The sequence below is a fragment of the Plodia interpunctella genome, chromosome 8 (assembly GCF_027563975.2).
Source record: "Plodia interpunctella isolate USDA-ARS_2022_Savannah chromosome 8, ilPloInte3.2, whole genome shotgun sequence".
NCBI classification, from domain to species: Eukaryota; Metazoa; Arthropoda; class Insecta; order Lepidoptera; family Pyralidae; genus Plodia; species Plodia interpunctella.
In genome coordinates, this window is record NC_071301.1 from 8,575,045 (window position 1) to 8,598,075 (window position 23,031).

Consider the following 23,031-nt stretch of genomic DNA (forward strand, 5'->3'; position numbering starts at 1 on the left):
TATCAAGCAAGCAAGTTATTTTTTTAATGGACCACGGAACTTTCAAAAGGTACTGTGCTGTGGTCCACCTATTTTTAAAGTTGGAAAACTGCCCTTAATAAAGGCCCGTGGTCGAACTATTTGTCTAGTCCACCAGGACTAGTTCGACCACCTGCATCGGACTGCTAAAATATTTGTTGGGCAGCGAAAAAAGAAACAATAATATCTGTCTATCAATGTCAGTGTCAACTTGAAAGTTGCGTTTCGCGTGTGTGTGTTTTTCTTAGCGTTCGTTCGTTTGTCGCGTCGCGGATATAGTTAATTTCAGTTTTTACGAATTTCTCCATAGAATAAATTTGATTGTGATGTAGGAAGTGCGATCAAAACATAAGAATGTCGTTGGAAATTCCGTTGATGAGCACCGATGAGGTGATTATCATTTACTTACACGTCAAACGTTCGTAGTGTTATTTCATTTTTATAAGCATATTTCGCATTTTTAAGGTGATCGAGCTAGACCCAGAGCAGTTACCATCTGGAGATGAAGTGCTGGGGATATTACAGCAGGAAAGATCCCAACTTAATGTTTGGATCAATGTCGCCGTAAGTAATCCTAACCCTATGTTTTGTAGATATCAATAAGTAACAAGTCTTTTGCAAATCACATTTTTTTTCAAATATTATTGAATAATGATTTTCTGTTGTGTAATCATAAGTGATGAAAGCTCATTAAGATTTTAAACTATATTTCTTAACCAATTGTTATAGAAAACAATGCTAATTCTGTCGATAGATTTTTTGTAATCCAATGAATCCATTTGTGTTTTATCAATAAGGTAGAAGAAGTAACTGTCTTATGCAAGTGCTTATGGCCTGCCAAGTTAGAATCTATTACTTCATCTGTTATTTACAGCTTGCCTATTACAAACAAAGGAAGATTGATGACTTCCTCAAGATACTGGAGGCGTCCCGAGTGGACGCCAACATTGACTACAGGGATTTTGAACGAGACCAAATGCGAGCACTTGACATGCTGGCTGCATATTATGTCCAGGAGGCAAACAAGGAGAAGTCTAAGGATAAGAAGAAGGAGTTGTTTACTAAAGCAACACTGTTGTACACAATGGCAGATAAAATTATCATGTATGATCAGGTGAGTCTAAAATAATTTTTAATTTTTTGTCAAGGTTTCAGTCACTGTTACTAATTATTAACCTCAAAAGCAGTGTAACCATTTTCAGTCTACAACCCTTAATAAATCAAGGTGAATTGCAGGATCCTTTTGATAATAAAGTACAGAAATAAATTTCTAATAATTTAAAGTAATTAAATGTTGCAAAGTAAAAAAAGATATGTATGAAAGTGAAGGTTGGTGATACTTTTGCAAGTAAATTTAGTTTTGAGAGCTTCAAAGGGCCCTTATAAAGGACTGATCACCTGGTGTAGATCTGGGATCCCTAACCAGGAAATATTAATAGCTGTTTACATTATTATTATTACCAAAATTCACCATGAAATTTTTATAAAATTAATTTCAGAACCATCTTCTCGGCCGAGCCTACTTCTGTCTTCTCGAAGGTGATAAGATGGAACAAGCTGATGCCCAATTCAACTTCGTGCTGAACCAGTCTCCCAATAATGTTCCCTCTTTACTCGGCAAAGCCTGCATAGCTTTCAACCGCAAAGACTACAGAGGAGCCCTAGCGTTTTACAAGAAAGCTCTCCGGACTAACCCGGAGAGCCCGGCTGCTTTACGTTTGGGCATGGGACATTGTTTTATGAAGCTGAATAATCAGGAAAAAGCAAGGTATTTCATTGATTTCGTGACTTGCTTGGTATACTCTCCACCAATAATAATAAGGCTGATTTTAGTTCCTATACCTTTGAGTTTTAGTATAATGTGCTTGTTTTGTGGGCATTATATAGCATAAATGGTTTTCACAATGTTGTGGCTGAACAACAACTCAAACCTTGTGGGTGACTTTGACAACCATTTATTTCTCACAATGATCTATTTCTCACAACGTCAAACTCACGCCGTCTTGACAACATCACAGATGGCGTTGCGTTGTATTAGTTTGTTCCGTTATGCATAGGATGAAAAGAGATGGGCGTCTAATCAGTTACGATGTTTTTAACTTTTGGCGCTATGGGTTGTGCTGATTTAGATAATTGCGTTATTTGCATAATTTCTTTCGTTTTCGTATTGTTGACCTTGAATTGGTTTTAAAATAGACGTTTTAGACAACGTTGTGAGAAGGCCCGCTAAGTTTTGCTGTGTTATCCGAAAAATGCGTAAGGTCCCATGTACTATTGTTTTGGCCATTTGAAAACAGACAATTATAATATTATAAGTAAAAAAAAAACACAACACCTAAAAAGTATTATTTAAAAAAAAAAAAAAATTCAAATTCATTATTAGCGTTACAAATTTTAATGTACTCCTTTAGAATGGCGTTCGAAAGGGCCCTTCAGTTGGACCCGCAGTGCGTGGGCGCGCTGGTCGGCCTGTCCATCTTGAAGCTCAACCTTCAGGAGAATGAGTCCAACAAGATGGCGGTCATCATGCTGTCGAAGGCATACGCCATTGACCCCAAAAACCCAATGGTGTTGAACCATTTGGCAAACCACTTCTTTTTTAAAAAGGTTTGTGTATTTTTTAGGAGAGATTGATGTTAATAATATACATTGCTTTATGTATGTTTGAACATACATAACATCAAAACCAGAAATGAAATTTGTTCAGTGTTAATGCAAATCCATTTTAATGTCGCTTTGAGCTAAATCCATACGAAATAGAAGGTAAAGATTATTAAAGAAGAAATTAATTGATTTTTTTAAATATGTTGATTTTTATTTAATAGATATGATTATCATATTCCATCGTCATTACCAGGACTACAGCAAGGTGCAACATTTAGCTCTCCACGCATTCCACAACACAGAGAACGAAGCAATGCGAGCTGAAAGTTGTCATCATTTAGCCCGGGCCTTCCACGCACAAGGGGACTGCGACCAAGCCTTCCAGTATTACTATCAGGCCACGCAGTTCGCTCCGCCCAACTTTGTGTTGCCCCATTATGGATTGGGACAAATGTATATTTATAGAGGCGACACTGAGAATGTAAGTGATTTTTGGCAATATAGTGTGTAGGTGCGTAACTGAAACGTGTGAAGTTGAATGATTATTACGAAGTTTTTACGAATCTGAAATGATTTTGCAATTAAATTACTACTGATAAAGATCCTATCTGACCTGAATTTTAAAGTTTCTAACTGGTATTTTTTTCTAAATTGTTCTCAATGCACCTTGAAATTCTTACCAATAATATATGCGAAAATTTGAATGTCTCAACCTCGCAAAATGATTTTGTTTTTCTTCTATATTTTAGAAAAGGCTTGAAAAATATGTTCAGACTAGATGTTGCCCGGGGCTTGGCTCCCATGGAAATTTTGAGATAAAATATAGCCTATAGCAATCTTAGATAATATACCTTTCTAATGGTAAAATAATTTTTTAAATCGGTTCGGTAGTTTCGGAGATTACCCGCGCCTCAAACATAGAAACTCACAAACGCTTTCCTCTTTATGATAATAGTATAGATTAAAATTAAATTTCACGCAAGGACTTAACCTTGAATACTCAGATACAGAGACTTCTCATCCAGTATAACACAATAATAAGTACACTCACTCACATCTCGAATAGAGCTTGGCGAGCTAGATATCATACATTGTAAAAAAATAAAATTGTTGCAATATACAATTATATAAATATATATTCCAACAATTTTAACAACCCAGGCCGCCCAATGCTTCGAGAAAGTACTAAAAGCTCAGCCGGGCAACTACGAGACGATGAAGATATTAGGCTCCCTGTACGCGAACTCCGCCTCGCAGTCCAAGCGCGACATCGCGCGACAACACCTGAAGAAGGTCACGGAACAGTTCCCTGATGATGTCGAGGCTTGGATCGAGCTGGCGCAGATATTGGAGCAGAATGACCTGCAGGTTTGTGATCAAATCAAATTTATTTGTTGTGGCAACACAGGTACAAAAAAGTCGTAATATAGGTTGTATGAATCGCTGTGACCTGATTTATGATTCGATTTTAGTTTCGTGCAAAAATATAGCTTTTTTAGAACTTTATTAAAAAAAACTTTTTTAGAACTTTAAGAACTTATGTTTTATGAATAATTGTATCTGTGAGTTAAAAAAAACTTATAAAATATTAATCAGGCAAATTATTATTTTCTCTCTGTATGACCTATTGGTTGACTGGTAGAAAAAGCCTCAGGCTTTTATTCCGCCTTTTACATATTTTTGTAATAAAGGTAAATAAATAAATGTAATAAATTGAAAACAATATATTTTAATACTATAGAAATAAAATAAAATGCTTCTGTATTAGGGAATGTTAGAAGTTATATAACCAAATTCACTTTAAGACACAAATATGTTTTAGGGTTCCCTAAACGCATACAGCACAGCGATGAAAATACTCAAAGAGAAAGTGAATGCGGACATTCCGGCTGAAATACTGAACAACGTGGCCGCACTACACTACAGACTGGGGAATCTACACGAGGCTATGAAGTATCTTGAGGAAGCTCTCGAAAGGTTCGTTTTTTTTTTGCAACAGAATTGAACCATAAGATGTTATTTGTTATTTTACATTGTCACTTTCACAAAAACAAGACATTTCAAATAAGGAAAAAAAAGAAGAAGAATCGCTGGTTTCGGCTGTGAGCCGAACGCGTCATGGCTCGTTGGAAGTGGGTCCCAGCATCTCACAGCCCTCCACCATCGCTCTACGGAGTCGTTCGAAATTAGAATGGATTAATTTTAAACATTATTTTTAGAGAGAAAGCGGATGCGGAAACCCTAGACGCGCAGTATTACAATTCAATCGCCGTCACCACTATGTACAACTTGGCGCGGCTCAATGAGGCGCTGTGCATCTATAACAAAGCCGAGAAGTTATACAAGGATATATTGAAGGAGCATCCTAACTATATTGACTGTTATTTGAGGTATGTATTCATATCTTGTCTTCAGAACACAGACAATCACTAATAGGATCATCATCACCTTCATACAGGTAGAGTTTGAAAAAATGAAAAGGCTTCAGTTATTCTTACAGTCAATATCATGAAAAATTTGTGCCTACTTTTTTATACACAAAATGTCAGACAGGGTGTAAAATTTGCTGCCTTATTACAAAAAGATTTTAAGTGATGTCTAAAGTTAAATAAGTTCGCTGAAAAATATGATATTGAAAGCATATTTATGACATTCCAAAAAAACCGAAGAATAATGTGTAAATATTTTCATACTACGAGAGTTATTGTTTACAAATAAATACCTTATTTTTTACAATCATATAATATTAAAACAAATTAAAATAAAATTTAATAATTCAATTTAAATATTAAAATAAAATTTACTATCACTGTTAAAGCCGTAGTGCAAGTAAACAGTAACTAACAACACACAATGTGACCTTATCATTATTATCTTCCAAGCAAAATCACACACGTTTCACCCCACAGGTTAGGTTGCATGGCCCGAGACAAAGGTCAGATTTACGAGGCCTCTGATTGGTTCAAAGAGGCGTTGAAAGTGAACACCGAACATCCAGACACGTGGTCACTGCTGGGCAACCTTCATTTGGCCCAGCAGGAGTGGGGTCCAGGACAGAAGAAGTTCGAGAGGATACTGCAGAATTCTTCGACTGCCGACGACGCGTATTCTTTGATTGCTCTTGGTAAGTTATGCAATTGCCCATTTTCCATCCAGTGAAATCAGATTACTTTATTCTCATGACAAAACAAAAAGTTGTGTGGCGCTTGTGTAACTTCACGATTTTGGGAGTCAAAAAGCTAATTAATATACTTTAACGAGAACAAAAAAAAAATCTCATCAAATAACAAAAGTGTTTGAATGCCAAGCTCGTAGGTTTTCTAGATATCTTGACTGATAAATAAAATTCTTCGATATGATGACTATTAAATATATTCATGGAAATAAAAAGAAATAACACCGTCGATGCAAAAAAGATCCGAGCTGCAAAACCAGTCCGTCGCCCCCGCGCGTCTGCCGCAGGCACTGTGACGTCAAGAACAAAATTATCGTTTAATTAATACGCTTGGTTCCCGGCATCCCCAAGAAACCTGAGCACAAAATTTCAGCTTTTCAACAAAACCACAGGCGAAATCTTAAGCCTTAAGGTAAATTTTTTTGGCTTTGCGACATCACAGCCCTGGTTCTGTAACACTCAAAGATGACAAAGAAGATAATGGATTACGATCTGTTTTGTCAGGAAACGTGTGGCTCCAAACCCTCCACCAGCCGTGTCGAGACAAAGAGAGAGAGAAACGCCACCAGGAGCGGGCGCTGGCGATGTACAAGCAGGTGCTGAGGACCGACGCCAGGAACATCTGGGCGGCCAACGGCATCGGCTGCGTGCTGGCGCACAAGGTATGTAGCACTAGATATATAGGCTACTAGCTGCGAAGCGGTGGTGGTGTAATGGTTAAGACGCCCGCCTGTGGATCGAAAGGTCCCACGTTAGAAACCACATGCAAATAAACAGACGTAACAATTGACACAAGTCGAATACGAGTATAATAAGTTAACTAAATAATTTTATTTATTGAAAAATAAGACGAGCAGCTTCTACAGATGATGCGTCTAAATCGATGTAATGGCGTATAGATATTTATTTAGCCTATAACAAATCAAAACGCTGACGTATCTATGTTTGAGATCGCCACTGGTTTAAAGATTCGTTTTTATGATTAATTTAATTTATTTGTCCTGTATCAGGGTTGCGTGAACGAAGCGCGCGACATTTTTGCGCAAGTCCGCGAGGCCACAGCCGACTTCCCCGACGTTTGGATGAACATAGCGCACATCTATGTCGAACAGAAACAGTACATCAACGCTATACAGATGGTAAGAGTTTTCTAGTGAATTTTCCACAGGAACCGTTCTTTTCGGGATGAATTACCGTTCTTCCCGGAAAAAGGACTGGAGAAGGACATTGTACCTTTATATGTCTTTTTCCGCACTCTTAACTATATGCAAAAATTCAGGATATAAAGCGTGAAGAGGTAATAAATAAATAAAACTATATTTTTGAAATGAATTTAGGCGATGAATACTATTAATTAATTTTACGACTGCCGCGTATTAACTTTGAAACGGAAAATTAAAAAAAAATATGTTTGTATGAAAATAAAATCTAATGAATTATCAAAACTTGTAGAATAACTACTAAATGATGTTAGCTGCAACGTCACTAGTGGCTAAACAAGCAGCCATCTTTTTTCTTTCAGTACGAGAACTGCATCCGCAAATTCCGCATGAACCACGACGTGGAATGGCTGACATGGGTGGGCCGCGCCCACAGCCTGGCCGGTAGAGCCTCAGCCGCCAGGGCTGCGTTGCTCAGGGCCCGCAGGGTGGCGCCACATGACACGGCGTTGCTGTACAACACTGCCTTGACCTTGAGACGAAGGGCTGCTTTAGTTTTGAAGGACGAAAGGTCCGATTTGGACGTGGTATTAAGGGCCGTACACGAGCTGCAAGTTTCTCATAAGTAAGTGATGTTCCTCTAGACTGTATTTTTTTGTTCTGAGCACGTAGTGTGGAGCCACATGACATCGGCATTGCTGTATATCGCTGCCTTGACCTTGAGACGAAGGGCTGCTTTAGTTTTGAAGGACGAAAGGTCCGATTTAGACGTGGTATTGAGGGCCGTACACGAGCTGCAAGTTTCTCATAGGTAAGTGATGTTTCTCTAGACTGTTTCCTTTGTCCAGAACATGTAGTGTGACGCAATATGACATGGCATTGGTGGATGAATCTCCGAACGTTTCGAACGCTGAGGCCGCGCGTCATAGTCAATTTTTCAAATTTTATCAAAGACAAGAATTAGTTTTACTATCTGACTTTAAAATCATTTATCTGTACTTTGGTCAATGTCAATTTTATGAATGACTGATTTTGGAAATGATTCCTAACTCAAGAGAATTGACGGATCGAAATAACGACGCGGCTCGGAGATTTACCCTGCTTTATATCCCTGCCTTGACCTTGAGATGATGGGTTACCTTGGTTTTTGGCAGGACGAGAGATCTGAGAATTTATACATCGTATTGAGAAGCGGTATAAGTTTCTCATAAATAAATGGGGTTTCTCTAGTTTGGATTTCTGAATAAATGATTTGATTTTGACTTGTTTTCAGTTAACAATCAACACGATAGCGCCATATTACAGGTGATTTCTGTAATGACTTTGTGTAATATTGACAACCCAGCGAAAAGCTGTACAAAACAAATTATCTTCAGTATCATCAGGCGTTTTTATCCAAATGATCCCTTTCTGATTCATCGAACACTGAAGTGGTTCACCTAGGTGTTTCACGGTTAACTTTTTGTACCTCTGGTTCACCTAGGTATTCCTAGATAAATATTCTGAACTATCGGTTCATCCAATTCCACTTTCAACCCATCTTTCTTCACCGCTAAATATTAAATTAAAAAGATTATTTCTATGCAGCCAAAAGTGCTGATTGAATACGTTACAATCATCATATCGAGTGTGTTTTTTTTGCTAACACTGGTGTCAGATTTTATTCAACCCATCATCTCAAGGACATGACTTACGACTACTTACCAGTGGCGTGGCGTGAAAAAAAATAGAGGTAAAGCCGGACCGAAAACACGCATAACGCGTAAATTTCTCATATACGTACTACGACTTATGTGACGACAAAAAACTATAAAAACAAACAAACCTTTACAGAAACACTACGCACAATACACTCTTGGCAAGTAAAATTTCACTATTTTCGATTTATTAGGTTTCACAATCAAACACAACACAAATCACAACAAATAAATTAGCATAAAAAAACCTATGCAATGCGCGCGTTAATTAATGAGTGTGTGTGACTGATTTTGATAGGACGCTAGGCAGAATCGCTCTGATTGGTTAATAGTTGCCAAGCCAATCAAATCCTTAATACCTGCTACAAAAAGATTGGGAGGCGATTTGAGATCGGGTTATAGGTCGCCGTATATCGACGATTGGTTCTATATAGTGGTATTAAGCATGCGTGTGTGAATTTTATTCATCATAATTCTTAAAATTCCCAAAAACATAGGCGGGTTCTCGTGACCGAGGCGCGATAGTAAAATCTTATGTGTGCATTTGCGCGATTTCAAATGCATTGCGTATTTAGTATTACAATATTAAAGAATGTCTTTACATAGCGCGCTTTATAAAGACATTCTTTAATATTGTATATATATATATTAGAATCCGTCAAGGTAAGCCGGCAGGAATTGTGTTGTTTGGAGGCTTCGCCACTGCTACTTACCTCCGTCTAGTGGCAGGTAGTCGCATATACACTAGGGAACTAAACTGTCAACCAGTGTGCAGTTTCCTCACGATGTTTTGCTTCACCGGAAGCAAGTGGTGGTCGATGAAAACTACCTTATACATATATGAGTCAGATTGGTGTACAAACTTATATGGCATGAGTAGGATACGAACCTGAGACTTTTCGACCCACAGGCAGGCGTCCTAACCATTACACGTCAGGTTGTCTACGAACCAATAGCCCGTAACAATGTGTATACGTGTGCACACCAGGTACTTCCAACGCCTGTCGTCAGTGGAGGCGGGCGCGGGCGCGGGCGCGGGCGCGGGTGCGGGCGCGGGGGCGGGTGCGGGGGCGGGCGCGGGCGCGGGGGCGGAGCGCGCACGCTACGAGCCCGGCGCGGCCGCCGCTGAGGCGCGCACCTGCGGGGATCTGCTGTCGCAGGTGACCAAACATGAAACGTTATTGCGTGTGGACGCAATTCTCTATATTTTTTATACGATTTGGGAAAGATAGCATGTAGACGTTAATAACGTGCTATTATATTTCGTGGTAGGCCTTCAGTGTTAACAAATTTACATATATGCAAACCACGCTCTATAGTACATAAATAGTTAACATAGCAGATGCAACAGATGTCCAGTAAGAATAATCATAAATTTTATTTGATTAAATATGTAGTTACATACATATATACCCAAAAGCTTTCTTTGTAAACATTTTATCAGTGACGTCTGCGTCATTTAGTACGGAGCATTTGGACGAGTCAAAAAATGTGTAATTTTATTTTTGTCATATCTTTACATTTTCATTATCACAGTATTTTTTTCACTGTTGTTTCTATTAACATAAGGGCCTTGGAATAGTCATCAAAATATTGTCCACTAGTCAACTAGGCTATCGTGATTTCAGGCACAATGGCACGTGGCTCGTGCGCGACGTCTGCACGACGAGGAAGTTACGTTGCGCGACCGACAGCGCGAACAGAGGGAGGCCTTCCGCAGGCAACAGGTAACTTAACATTGTACAGCGTAAAATGTTGAATCTGATCGATATCTATCAGCTAAAATGTACTGATCTATCTAGATTAGTACATTTGACAATCTATATGTGGGCGTCCAAATAAAAAGGGTTTTTATGGCGGCTGGCACTTAGGTCTTTATTGCCGCTGTTCGAAAACAAAACAACGGCAATAATGGCGTAAGTGCCGGGCGCCGTGAGGTCCCTTTTGATTCGGACGGCCACATATTAGTAAAACAAAATATATTTTCTAAAAAAATATTTATAGTAATAAAATATAATTATAATTAAAATTCAACTCTAAGTAATAAAATTATATTTTAGTAAATGTACAAATCTATAGATAGAACAGTTCTTTTCTCGGTGAACCATTGTTACGTTAGAGCGTTACGTTTGTTACGAGACGTTAGTAGCGGTTGCCTGTGCCTGAATTGAACCATGATTGAATGATCTTTTTTTTGTAATCAAACAAAAGGAAGAAGAACGCAAACGTCGCGAGGAAGAACAACAGAAGAGCACAGTGGAAATGCTGCAAAAGCGTCAAGAATACAAAGAGAAAACGAAGAACGCGTTACTCTTTGCGGAAATGCCGCCCGAGAACAAGCCAAAAGGCGGCCGAGGACGCAGGAAGGACGAATATATCTCGGATTCCGGCAGCGGGAGTGATGCGCCGAGAGGAGGGGATGACGCGGGGTGAGATTGTAGTTCTATATCATTTTTTCAAAAAAAAAAAATATGGAATAATTTGAAAAAAAATGGCAAGAATCGAATGAAGCTCAAAGGTGGCCGCGGACGAAGGACGGGTGAATATGTCTCTGATTTCCGTATAGGGAGTGATGCGCCGAGAGATGATGCGGGTGAGTCTGTAGTTCTATATCGTTATTACATCAAATTATCAAATTGGTGACTATTGAAAAAAATACAAGAATCGAAAGAAGCTCGAAGTAGGCCGCGGAAGAAGGAGAATATGCGGAGTGATCTTCGTGGCGTCACAGCCCCGTATGCATCACGGCATACGAGTGGATGATAAGATAGATCGTATATTATAAACTGTATTGCTTTTCAGACGAGAGAAAATCAAAAGCAAGCGCAAGCGAGAAAAGGGGGAGGGGAAGGAACGCAAGGGGAGGTCGCGGAAACGACGAGAACGCGGCTCCGGCTCCGACAGCGACCCGCCACGGAAGAGGGGGCGGAAGAAGGTAATCTAGTTTCTATTGCGTTTCCAGATATCAATTCTGACTTTTTATAACATAATAGACAGACGTGACCGAAAACAATAAGAAAATCCGTCCGATAGTTTTTGAGTTCCTCGCGTTCTTACATACAGATAGACCCGACAGGTACTAACTACTGGCATTTCCTTGCTCTACAATCTCCTTGCAACTAATATTATATATGCTAAAGTAAGTTTGTTTGTTTTATGCCTCTTCACACATTATCTACTGGACCGATTGTTATGAAATTTGGTACACTGGTAGAAAATAACTTGGAATAACACATGGTACTTTTTATCCCGAAATTCTCACGGCAGCGAAGCCGCGGGGCGCAGCTAGTATATAAAACAATACGTAATTAAATATAATCTGTAATACACTAATCGCATCTGTTTTCGCATCACCAGGGAGAGAAAGGCATTGGACGCCGCGAGAAAGCAAAAGCGGCTGAAGAGAAACTCAGCGCGAAACAGCGCGCCAAAATCGTATCCAAAGAGACCATATCCACTTCAGAGTCGGACTCCGACCACTCACGCAAGTCTCGTAGCCGTAGCCGCAGTCGTAGTGGTCGTAGCCGCAGTCGTAGCGGCAGTGGTAGCCGCGAGCCGCCAGCTAATAAAGGAAGGAAGAGGATTATGTCTGCTTCTGATAGCGATAGGTGAGTTTGTCTGTTTATTTTCTTTAAAATCTCTTAGCTGAGTTTAATGGCGTAGCAAATACAAGAGTCGTAGCCGGAGTCGTAGCTGCAGTCGTAGCAGCAGTGGTAGCCGCGAGCCGCCGACTAATAAAGGGTGGAAGAGGACTATGTCTGCTTCTAATAGCGATAAATAAGTTTAATTGTTTATTTTCCTGTATATGTAAACCTTCCTCAGGAATCGCACTATTAAAAAACCACATCAAAATCCGTTGCGTAGTTCTATTTTTAATATCTGAGATCTAAGCATATATAGGGACACATACAGACAGCGGGAAGCGAGTTTGTTTTATACTATATAGTGATTTATTATTCACAGATCCAGGTCAAGATCGAAAAGTCGTTCGAAATCGAAGTCGAGGAGTCGCTCGAGGTCCAAGAGCGGATCACGCAGTCGTTCCCGATCGAAGAGCCGATCCAAAAGCCGATCCAGATCCAAAAGCAGATCTAGGTCCAAAAGCAAGTCTAGATCCAGGTCTAAGAGCGGGTCGCGATCAAAGAGTCGATCGAAATCAAGGTCCAAGAGTCGTTCGCGCTCCAAGAGCGGATCTCGGTCGAAAAGCCGGTCGAAGTCGCGATCAAGGTGCGTATAAAATTATGTGTTTGTTATGCATTAGTACAATGTGCTTCCAGTATATAGGTACCCTAATACTCAATACCAATTTTACCGCGGTTATATTGTTATCAGAAATGCTTATTGTAACTTGTGTTTATATTTTTTTGGCTGCGCCTTGGGACTTACCGCGTAAATATTGTGATAAAATGTACCCTATGTGTTACTCCACAAGATTCATTCTACAGGTTTATCAAACTCCGGCCAGTAGTTTTGTGTGAAGGAGTAAAAGGCATCTAAACATTATTACAACCTTTTTCTTCTTAGGGCCTGTTTCAGTTTGCTAATAAAGTATCTGATATATATGTAACATAATGAACTGAGTATTGGATAGAGCTAACTGCGAATCACGTCAGGCAGTTAGTTTATCTGTCAGTTTACAAAATGATATTTTATCAGAAAATGGGGAAACAGGCCCGCATTCCCGCAAGGGATAAGATCTGCCAAAGCTTTGTCTGTGGCCTTGAACGGTCTATGTTATAGATACATTACGTTTGTTTCAACAATAATATCAATTGTTTCAGGTCCAAAAGCAAATCTCGTTCGAGATCCCGTTCAAAGAGCGGATCTCGTTCGCGATCGCGCTCCAAAAGCCGTTCCCGCTCCAAGAGTCGATCCCGTTCCAAAAGTCGTTCCCGCTCCGGTTCTCGGTCTCGCTCCGGATCCCGGCACTCGCGCCCGGAAACTCCAGTCTCCAGGAAATCTGTCTCCGCGAGCGAAGACGAAGCTTAGTTGTATGTGTAAATATTACGTTACCTGTAAGGTAGCTTTAGATAGCGTCCGTATTTTATAAATGAATAGGTTTTTTTCAACAGTGTTTATTTTTGACAGTGAAGCAATATTTAAATAATTTGAATATTATACAGGGTTACTGGTATCTAACGCATAACCTTCGAAGGGCGCATAAGGTACATAGAGACTAACATCTTTTGTTCTACGATTTTTGTCTAAACGTAAGAAATAAAAAAATGTTCTATTTTTTAGTTTTTAATGTCGTTTCTATAAAACGTTGCGTCTATGTTCGATTCCGCTACATAACGCTACTGTACTGTCTTGTATTGTTTGGCTATTACATAGAGTTAAGATGTGTAGGATCGCAAATTAAGTTGTATTTTTTATATGAAAAAAAAACTACGAATCACGAAAAGTCGTAGAATAAAAGTTGCTTGTTTTGATGTAACCCTGTATGATATAAATTATATAATAATATTTTCCTTATGGAAGGTCTGTGCCTCAGCAGAAGTTTCATTAGCTGATGATGATCAATAATAACATCACTCACGCCGTTTTTCGGTTTAGATATCACGCGTTTGACGTAAAAACAAATAAATTCCCTTCCGCTTGTGATATTTCGTGATTTTTGCTAAACTTCCCCCCATTGAAGCCTCACGTGATTAATGGACGAGCCCTTTTTATGAATAATAGGGTAAGAAATTAGCCACGTTGACTGCGGCGCGTTTTAACAATAGTTTTTATAGAAATAAGTAGTACTTTTGTTATTCTATATTATGTTTTATATTAACTCTTTTTCATTAACCGATTAAGTACCGATTTGAATTTCTAAATCGGTTGCGTAGTTTGAAAGATATGCATACATAGGGACAGATAGACAAAGCGATTACTATGTAATGATGGTATGGATATCAGAATCTGAAATGTTCAACGTGTGTTTAGCCGCAATCAACGTGTTTAGTTTTTGAAATAAGAAGTCGATATGGATCTTAGATTTTCATGTAAAATCACGAAATATTGTCAGAAAAATGTATCGATAGAATAGAATTGAATTTGGCTAGCTTATTTTAGAATATATAGATTTCAAGGAATGTTTGATTTATTTTCAACAATAAGTACTGTGAAGTGATGATTACATGTTAGGACTCTGAGGAGTGTGTAACAGATATATTATGCGGGGTTCACCCTATCGGAAAGAAGTTTTCCAAACTTTGATTAGGTAACTACGTAAATAAATAAATGTATATTGATGTACATTGCTGGTTTTTCCTTGCGGTTAAAAAAGGTCACATACAAACTCTGAAATGTACGTTCACTCGGTATCTGTCCGAATTCTAAAAAGAATTTTAGATAGCTAAAAAGGTTAAAATGGTAGTCAATAAATTATAATATATATAATTAAACCTCTGTTTTATTTTACGACATATTAAAACACCATATTCAAATAAAATATTTTGTGAATTTTCTGAAATATAATTTCTTTCCAACAACTTACACTTTCGCTTTGAGTTTTTGCCTAGCATTTTCGAAACTTATTATATTGTGAAATCCTGTATAATTTCAATAAAGTCAATGTAACCTTAATTTGCAATTTTTATTTCTTAGTTCATAATATGATAATTTTACTTTTGCACTTCTCTAAAAAATTTACCAGTTTTGAGTTGTTACTTAATATGGAAAGGCGAAAATTAATTTTATTTATTAAACATTATTCTTCCAAATGGAAACGTATTCTAATAAACTATATATAAAAACATGTATATTCACTTTGAAGCCAAAATTCAATGAAAACAATAAATGCAGTAAAAATTTTGGTGGGATTTAAAAGACACATTATTGTTGTTGAAAATGTTGTATATTTACCAATTTTAAAATACATAATTATTACACTATTTTCGAAGACAGTCGTATGAGATACAAACAAGTACAAACCCAGTTTACTGGATTAATATAAATATAAAGTACTAGGGGTTTATTTTTTTAGGGTTAAAATAAACCTAAATAGGTGACAGAAATTATGATTTTTAGCAACAATTCTATCCTATATTATTTAGATATAGATTTTATCAATATGAAGTTAACACAACCGTTCAATTGTTTTGCAGAAAACTTAAAAAATAAGTACCTTAGTATGTGGAGAAAGGCATAGCATTTACTCGTTCAAAATGCTTTCTCCACAAACATTTTATAGAATGCATGAAAAAAATCAAACTGAATATTAAACAACTATAACGTTCTAATTGGACTATTAAATGCATTTAACCTTATTTAATAATAATTGAGCGCCATATCCAATATAACTTAGGTATCAACAATTTAAGCTAGAATAAAATATCAACTTTGAGATCTTGAAGCAATATCAATTAAATCTTTTAATAAACTATCATTGATTTAAAAATGCAGTAAAAATAAATCACAGCTAATGTCTAGTTTTGCGAAGTAAATTAATTTTGATCAGAGGAATATTTATGTTTATAAATTAAGTGCAACTTTAGGTGAAATAAGTTATGTTTATAAAAATTTTAATGTAAGTATATTTTGTAATTGTTACCTTTTCAACAAATACAAAATAGCTTTTTAGTTACCTATATGAATTCCTTATGTCCGATTCTGTCTCTTTCTATGTGTGATGAACACTTTTTAGAATAGACAGTGGCAGCATTACACTTAAAATTCATTGCGTAAAATGCTTTTGAGTATTTGAGAGATTCAAAGAATTGAGTAATAAATTAGTAAACCCTGAGTTACCATTTTGGTGTTAATTGTTTGTACGCCCGTTTTTTTATGAAATTATTTATAGAACATTGCTCTAAAATATGCAGTGCAAGTGTAAATACATAAAATAATTCCTCTGACCAAAACACATCGAGAATCGCTTAATACGATGCTACAATTGTTCTAGATTTAATCTTATACAATTCCAATACATACCTCTCATAGTAACTATGTTATTTTTTTTTATACAAATCGCTAAAATATTATTGGTTTATAAAATTGAGTAAAAATTCGACTATGTGGCAGTATTCGTTAGATAAATGGTATTTTGTTACTAACGATTAAAATGTTATTTAAATTGATTTGTAAGGACCATTTAGAATTGTGCGCTACAATTTTATGTGTAGGATTAATATTATTTGTGTTATTAGAGTGGTCATGCAAACACAGAGGAAAACAGTAGAACAGGACCGTATCAACTAGTCTTCACATAATACTGCCAAGGAATTATAAACCCAAACAATAAATACTTAACCGCAAATAAAAGAACTGATTTTGATTTTATGATGCATCAGTTATATTATAGACCACAACATCATTCGTCAAAATATCAATGAGTTCTAAATGACTTAAATATACTAACAAAGTACACAACAATTATTCATTCCCAATATAACATACTGGTATAATGACGTAATCCCCCCCAATTCTGGTGGGTGGGTTTCTTCCCGGTATAATTCATAACTTCTAATTGTTCCTCATTTAAAATCGATCAATTGCGCAAAAAATAAGATATTAATGTATTTAGTCAATTCCATAAGAAAAAAAGAAAATATGGGATACTGGGACAATGACGTAATCTCTAAATTCGGTGGGTTTCTTCTCGATCTAATTCATATCTTCTAATTGTTTTCCATTTAAAATCAATCAACTTCGGAAAAATCTAAACATTAAAGTATGTATAAATATATTATAATAAATTGCATAAGAAAAAAAAAATGTAACAAAAAAAGGAAGAAATTGGTAGTTTGGCATCCACCCGGGAAGACAGCCACATCACATTACACATATTACGAGTAGCGAGCACAGTCATACAGACACGATTCACTCCACACTGCGTTGGACGTGTTTGTCAACAAAAAATATTTTTAAAGCCAATAAGATAGATATTTTCGCGGGATCAGACACAATTCGTCAAGCTACCCAAATGAGGAGAAATGAAGAAACGTCGTGTATATACGACAGTATCCCGGAGAAGAAAGGGCAAAATGTTGTGTTTGCGCTTCGAAACAGAGAGCAACGTGGATCTTCTCACGATACAAATACAAGACTCGCAACGTACGCGTACGGGAAACTGTTAAAAGGTGATAAAAAATAGCATCCCCTTTTGAGGCAGTGGTTGATAACCTAAAATTGAAATTTGTGTCAGTTTAAAAGCAACTAATATTTTATAAGAAATATTTGCTGGAAGTCGAAATAAAAGTTTTTCGAAAATAATGTTAGTTGTAGGTCTGTTCATATTGTTTTCACGATTTAAAAAAATCTGAATTAAATTAGGACGAATGTCGATTATGTGAAGATTCAGTTTAACGGTTCTGTTCCAGTTCATATATTTCATTGACATTAAATTTTATATATTTTTAATTATAGTTAAGTGTTTATTTGGGAATACACAAATATGGTCTATTTAATATTTTAAAATATGAATATTAAATGATATCTTTAAAATAGAATAAATATACATTGAATAGGGTGCAAGGTGGGAAAAACTAACAATCGTGATAGGTGTTTATATACTAATAGTTATCTTTATATTTATGTCGCAAACTATGTCGAGGCTTATAACATCTCTACTTTTTAGAGTTAGATCCATTTTTTACTACTATCGGATCGACAACTTTTATTAGGAAATTTCCTTCGAATTATTATTTACTAAACGACGTAAGCAACGGATAATTTGAACAATTATTTGTAGTATATATTTTCTGTAACGGTAGGTTAAGTTTGGTCGAATAAATTTTACAGCTTCTGCTATGAATGTACCTATTAAACATTTATTCTTTTATATTTTAAATAGAATCTCGATTTAAAAAGAAAACCTAATTTATCTTATTACCTAAATAGCCTTATTGTTTGGTAATAAACAATTTTTTTTTACATTAAAAAAACTGAAATCGCTTCGACGTTTCAACAGTAAACACATATTGCCTCGGCCGAGTATTCTAATAAGTCTTATGTTAAGTCTATATCAAGTACTAGATTTACCCCGGAATTCGCTCCGCTCCCGGATTTCTAGATTTGTCTCGAATCTATCATTTTGTTTTATATCATTCTGATAGTCCCAATATAATACCGCTTCTACTAATTAACACATCTCTTCATTCATCTTTCCATCTGCATGCTTCAAAACGATGTCTAAAGGTACACCAATTATTTCGTACTTAGCAAGCGGATCGTCCCGGCTTAAGTAAAAGCATAATACATCATACACCTAACCCTTCCTCAGGAATTTATTGGTGAAAACTGGACAAAAATGCATACGGTATTTTTTATTTTATGATATATGATTTAGAGGAGTTTTGTACATATATATTGATGATTTTAGACGACGTTTTATGGCGTGTGTTTCGCCTTAGAATAGACCCATTCCATATCCTCCCATGCATGTCGTACGTACGAGCGACTAAGGAACACATAGCCTAGGCAGAAGGCTATTGATAGGCAACAATAGCATTCCCAAGGAGGGTTGAAGTCAAGCAGGCGGCCGGATGTAAAATCACAACGGAACCTTCAAGATTTTAAGGTTATTTCTTAGACTGCCGACCTCGCGGCGTCACAGCCTTAAATGCAACCGCGAACATGTGGAGATGAGAGAGAGAATATAACAGTAGAGGTAATATACAAGTTAACACGGATCCTTAGTGTTCTGTGTTCCGTTGTGGTACAGGATGCCATTGGGTAAACTCTGAGGGCCTCCGAGGAAGGACGTGAAGGTTGTGTCCCGACTCATCGGGGGCTCCAGGCCTTCTATTGGTATGCAGTCCAGTGTTGGGACTGTGTATTCCCTGCAAATAAATAGTAGATTGTATACCAAAATAGAAGCATAACTATCCTGTTACGTCGAGGGTTAAATGTCGCTATGCTGTCGTGGTGGACTCTCTCTACTCTGCTTTTCACTTTGCGAGAAAATTGACAACAAAATTGCAATCTAATTCGTTGATATTGGTATGCGCCTGTCTTGTCTTATCTTGGCCAATTAAATAACTGGCCAATCAAATTATAAGCTTTATTAGACGAATACTACTTTTTTGTTCTAGAGCATGTTACTTTTGTATGAGATTTTAAACTCTTGAGCAAAAAGAGGAAGTAAGATATGATAGATAGATAGATAAAGGCGTTTATTTGATGACGAACACACACATACAAATCACACAAAACAACCCAAAAAGGCATTAGATATCTCACATGGAGACGTTGTCGTGCGACTGCGCGGCGTCGCTGACGAGCTGCGGCAGCGCGCGCGCGGCGCTCGGCCGCGCGCTGAACAGGAACACGCCCACCAGCGCCAGGAAGTACGACAGGAAGTACAGCGCGTGGAACTGGTGTTAAGGAAAACATAACACTCTTTTTTCGGAAGTTGTGTAAAAATATGTCTGTTTAAAAAATATCCGCCACTATAGCTGTTATATGCTCAGGTGCAAACCCATCTCCCAGTTTGTTTACTTTTTATGAAGAAAAAGAACTAATAAAACCCATCTATGGTTGTGGATGATTTAACCTATTCTGCTTGAGAAAAGAGCAGAAATAAGTATATATGGTAAAAACCACACAATGGAAGTCAACAAAGGATTTTTAAGTGTTAAGGTTTATTTTGTTTTGTCGATCCGAAAAACACACAAAGCTGAGAGTGAGGTAAACTCGGCCAAATAAAGTTAACCAGAGGAATCATGTGAAGGACGTTAAAGTAGTGACTTGCTTGTTTTTATTAGCCATAACTTTGATCAATCCTTCTGTCTAAATCTAAAGTTTAAAAACTATAGCAAACATACATACCTTAAACTGAAAAATGTACATCCCAGCGATGAGAGTGTAATAATCAGATGATAAAAACGACAAATGCAGTATTATCGATCCAGCGTCTCGAAGCATAAAACATTGGAGTATTTGGAATATAGTCTGTATTGTCCAGTAGCTGCAAAGCTGAGTTATCGTCTCAATTTCAAACCAGTTGAAGTCCTGAAGCTCATGGAATTCTAGGAGGAATGTTTGGAAGTATGATACGAAGCTTCCGATGAGACCAAGAGATCCAAGATAGTCTGAGCCGGAAATGGTTTTGAGCAACATTTCTTGGAGAACTGTCACCACAGCATACATCAGGGAACCTCCAAGACAAAGCATGTCGCCAACTAGTTGGTTCTTGCCTGCAAAAAATAAACATAAATGATCTTGAAGTAAAATATTTTTTAAGTTTTATTAAAACATTCACTTTACTGAAGTGCTGCTGATAAACTAGAGTGAATAATAAAAATAAATCATAATCAATTGATATTACGAAATGATGATACAAATATAAATTTAGAGGTTTGCTTGCTCATCAGCATTCAATAATACTTTCATATAGTGAAAGTGAAGCTTTGGATTGAGGTGATTTTTGATGTGATAAATATCATCACTTTTCACTATGAAATAAATAATGCCAGAGGCTCATTGGGGCATTACTACATAGTATAAAATAAAGTAAAATATGATTTTCATATAGTTTTCACTGTTATTTAAATAATTTATTCCCAAAGGTTTGATAGAACTTGTGAGAAGCCGTAACATAACATACCATCAGTGGGAGCGCCTTCGACGTCGGCCCAGACGACGCACACGACGGCCATGAGCCCGAGCGTGGCGCCGGCGACGTGCGCCGGCCCCAGCCGCCGCCCGCCCCACGCGCCTCCCGCCAGCGCCGCGCCCACGCCGCTGCAGGCTAGCAGCTGTCAGCTCAGCACTGACGTGTACCGCTGTGAGGTCACCAGCAGCAGGCTCGCCTCCACGTCCATGACGCACGCGATCAGGATTATCCACCACGTTCTACAATATAGTTTAATAAGGTTAAATATATGTTGGTGAGTGGATAATGTTCATTAGTAATTAGTGTGGTGCATGAAATAAAGTGTCATCATTCTATCAAGTGTCAGACACTAGCTTATATTTATCTTTAGCAAATTAATGAATAGGGTAGTTTGAGATCTTAAAATGGGAGTGGTAGCTAAATTAAAAATCACTAAAAGATTTAAGCTAATACAATTTTATCTTGCCTTTTTATCATTGATTTGATAGGTCTATGTAAAGTTTGAGGCACAGTTTGTTGACCTTCTACTGCCAAAAGATATTATTATGTTAAACAAGTTGAAGCTATTGCGATAATTGATAGCCATACAACATTTCCACCAGAAACAGGTACTTGTTGATCAAATTTATGTAAATCACCACTCAGAATGGCTTACTTGTTCATAGTCCGAAGTCCATTACAGAACATGCCAGGGGTAAATAGCACGAATAGCATGCTATACGATACAACCAGCTGGGCAGAAGTTGGAAACTGCCATGTAGCGCTTTGTACCAAAGTAGTCAAGATACATTTTGCACTCAGCAGCAACGAAAGAACTTGTCCCAACAATATACTTCGCCACACCTTCCTAAAAATATAGAATTGTAAAGTAAAGACGACATTCAGAACAAGGAAAACATTTTATTTCAAGATTTATGATACTAGCCATCGCCCTAGTTCGGAAAAATATGATTCCACTTTCTCACTGAACGTAGCTTCCTCCATGATTCTGATGATGGATTACTAAATAATAAGCCTTAAATTTTCATTAAATGAGCGAGTTTTTGCAGATAATGAGCGGAAATATTTAAAAAATCCATAATATTTTTACTCAAATACTAGGGCAACGCAAAACAATATTGACTGTATGTATGTATGTATGACACTTGCGTGACAATTATTGGTAAATGACTTTTTTTTTTATTTCGTTTATCCATATGGAAAGGCAAAGGAGGTAAATGCATGGATTTAATAAATAAAGACATAACGACGTAGGTACATAGTTTTTTAATCTTAGGAGAAGAAAACAAGACTAGCGATGCGCAGATGTGCCGTTTTGAAATCTTCGAGTGAACGGGAACGGTTCACATTCCTTGCTATACAAGGAAGCAAGGAAAATAAGACGAGTCGTGATTACGAGGGCTGCTATTTATGTATCCGGAACTGGCCAATAATTCTAGAATATTTAAAAAGTAATTACAACATTTGAAAATAGAACTCTTCGGCTAGAGAATAAATATTTTTCATGTCCCTGTCATTTGTTTTTTTCAATTGGCGCCAATTTTGAAAATAGCTTGTCTTCATTGCCATGGATTTAACTCGTGAACATTTTCGCGCGATGATTTATTATGATTTTCGGCGTGGATTAACTCAAAAACAGTGCATCGAACAACTGATTTTAACTTTTGGAGATGAAGCACCATCGAAAACCACTGTGTATTATTGGTTTAAGGAATTTCAACGTGGACGGTCTATGCTCACGGATGAAATTAAGGAGGGTCGTCCTAAATCGGTAGTGGTACAACAAAATATTGATGCTGTGCGACAATTAGTAATGCAAGATCGTCATATTAC

The 23,031-nt window shown here is 37.2% G+C and overlaps 2 protein-coding genes across 2 annotated transcripts; one reads left to right on the forward strand and one right to left on the reverse strand.

The window, feature by feature from the left end:
• The first annotated feature begins 236 nt into the window (after positions 1 to 236).
• On the forward strand, positions 237 to 15,227 carry Ctr9. Its single transcript, XM_053748528.1, has 20 exons — positions 237 to 408; positions 484 to 582; positions 893 to 1,132; positions 1,518 to 1,786; positions 2,430 to 2,625; positions 2,876 to 3,103; positions 3,784 to 3,990; positions 4,445 to 4,599; positions 4,842 to 5,012; positions 5,532 to 5,746; positions 6,302 to 6,459; positions 6,808 to 6,936; positions 7,320 to 7,582; positions 9,643 to 9,814; positions 10,283 to 10,381; positions 10,866 to 11,083; positions 11,457 to 11,589; positions 12,012 to 12,262; positions 12,618 to 12,881; positions 13,436 to 15,227. The coding sequence occupies exons 1-20, from the start codon at positions 373 to 375 to the stop codon at positions 13,641 to 13,643; spliced, it is 3,711 nt and encodes a 1,236-aa protein (XP_053604503.1). The 5' UTR covers positions 237 to 372; the 3' UTR covers positions 13,644 to 15,227.
• A 249-nt stretch (positions 15,228 to 15,476) lies between these two features.
• On the reverse strand, positions 15,477 to 22,325 carry LOC128671775 (solute carrier family 35 member F1-like). Its single transcript, XM_053748529.2, has 6 exons — positions 22,124 to 22,325; positions 21,854 to 22,045; positions 21,190 to 21,437; positions 20,412 to 20,779; positions 19,824 to 19,957; positions 15,477 to 19,423 (listed from the first exon to the last, which is right to left on the reverse strand). Exons 3-6 carry the CDS (start codon positions 21,239 to 21,241, stop codon positions 19,264 to 19,266), a joined length of 714 nt encoding a protein of 237 aa, XP_053604504.1. The 5' UTR covers positions 21,242 to 21,437; positions 21,854 to 22,045; positions 22,124 to 22,325; the 3' UTR covers positions 15,477 to 19,263.
• Positions 22,326 to 23,031: the final 706 nt, after the last annotated feature.

What these genes read in the sequence shown, in the direction of transcription:
- LOC128671775 (XM_053748529.2), bottom strand. Translation starts at nt 21,241, where the DNA reads ATGGCCGTCGTGTGCGTCGTCTGGGCCGACGTCGAAGGCGCTCCCACT. An exon ending in TGTACATTTTTCAGTTTAAG is followed by an intron (nt 19,958 to 20,411) that starts GTATGTATGTTT and finishes CCTTAACACCAG; the next exon opens with TTCCACGCGCTGTACTTCCT. An exon ending in TCGCACGACAACGTCTCCAT is followed by an intron (nt 19,424 to 19,823) that starts GTGAGATATCTA and finishes ATTTATTTGCAG; the next exon opens with GGAATACACAGTCCCAACAC.
- Ctr9 (XM_053748528.1), top strand. Translation starts at nt 373, where the DNA reads ATGTCGTTGGAAATTCCGTTGATGAGCACCGATGAG. An exon ending in AATAATCAGGAAAAAGCAAG is followed by an intron (nt 1,787 to 2,429) that starts GTATTTCATTGA and finishes GTACTCCTTTAG; the next exon opens with AATGGCGTTCGAAAGGGCCC. An exon ending in GGAAGAGGGGGCGGAAGAAG is followed by an intron (nt 11,590 to 12,011) that starts GTAATCTAGTTT and finishes TCGCATCACCAG; the next exon opens with GGAGAGAAAGGCATTGGACG.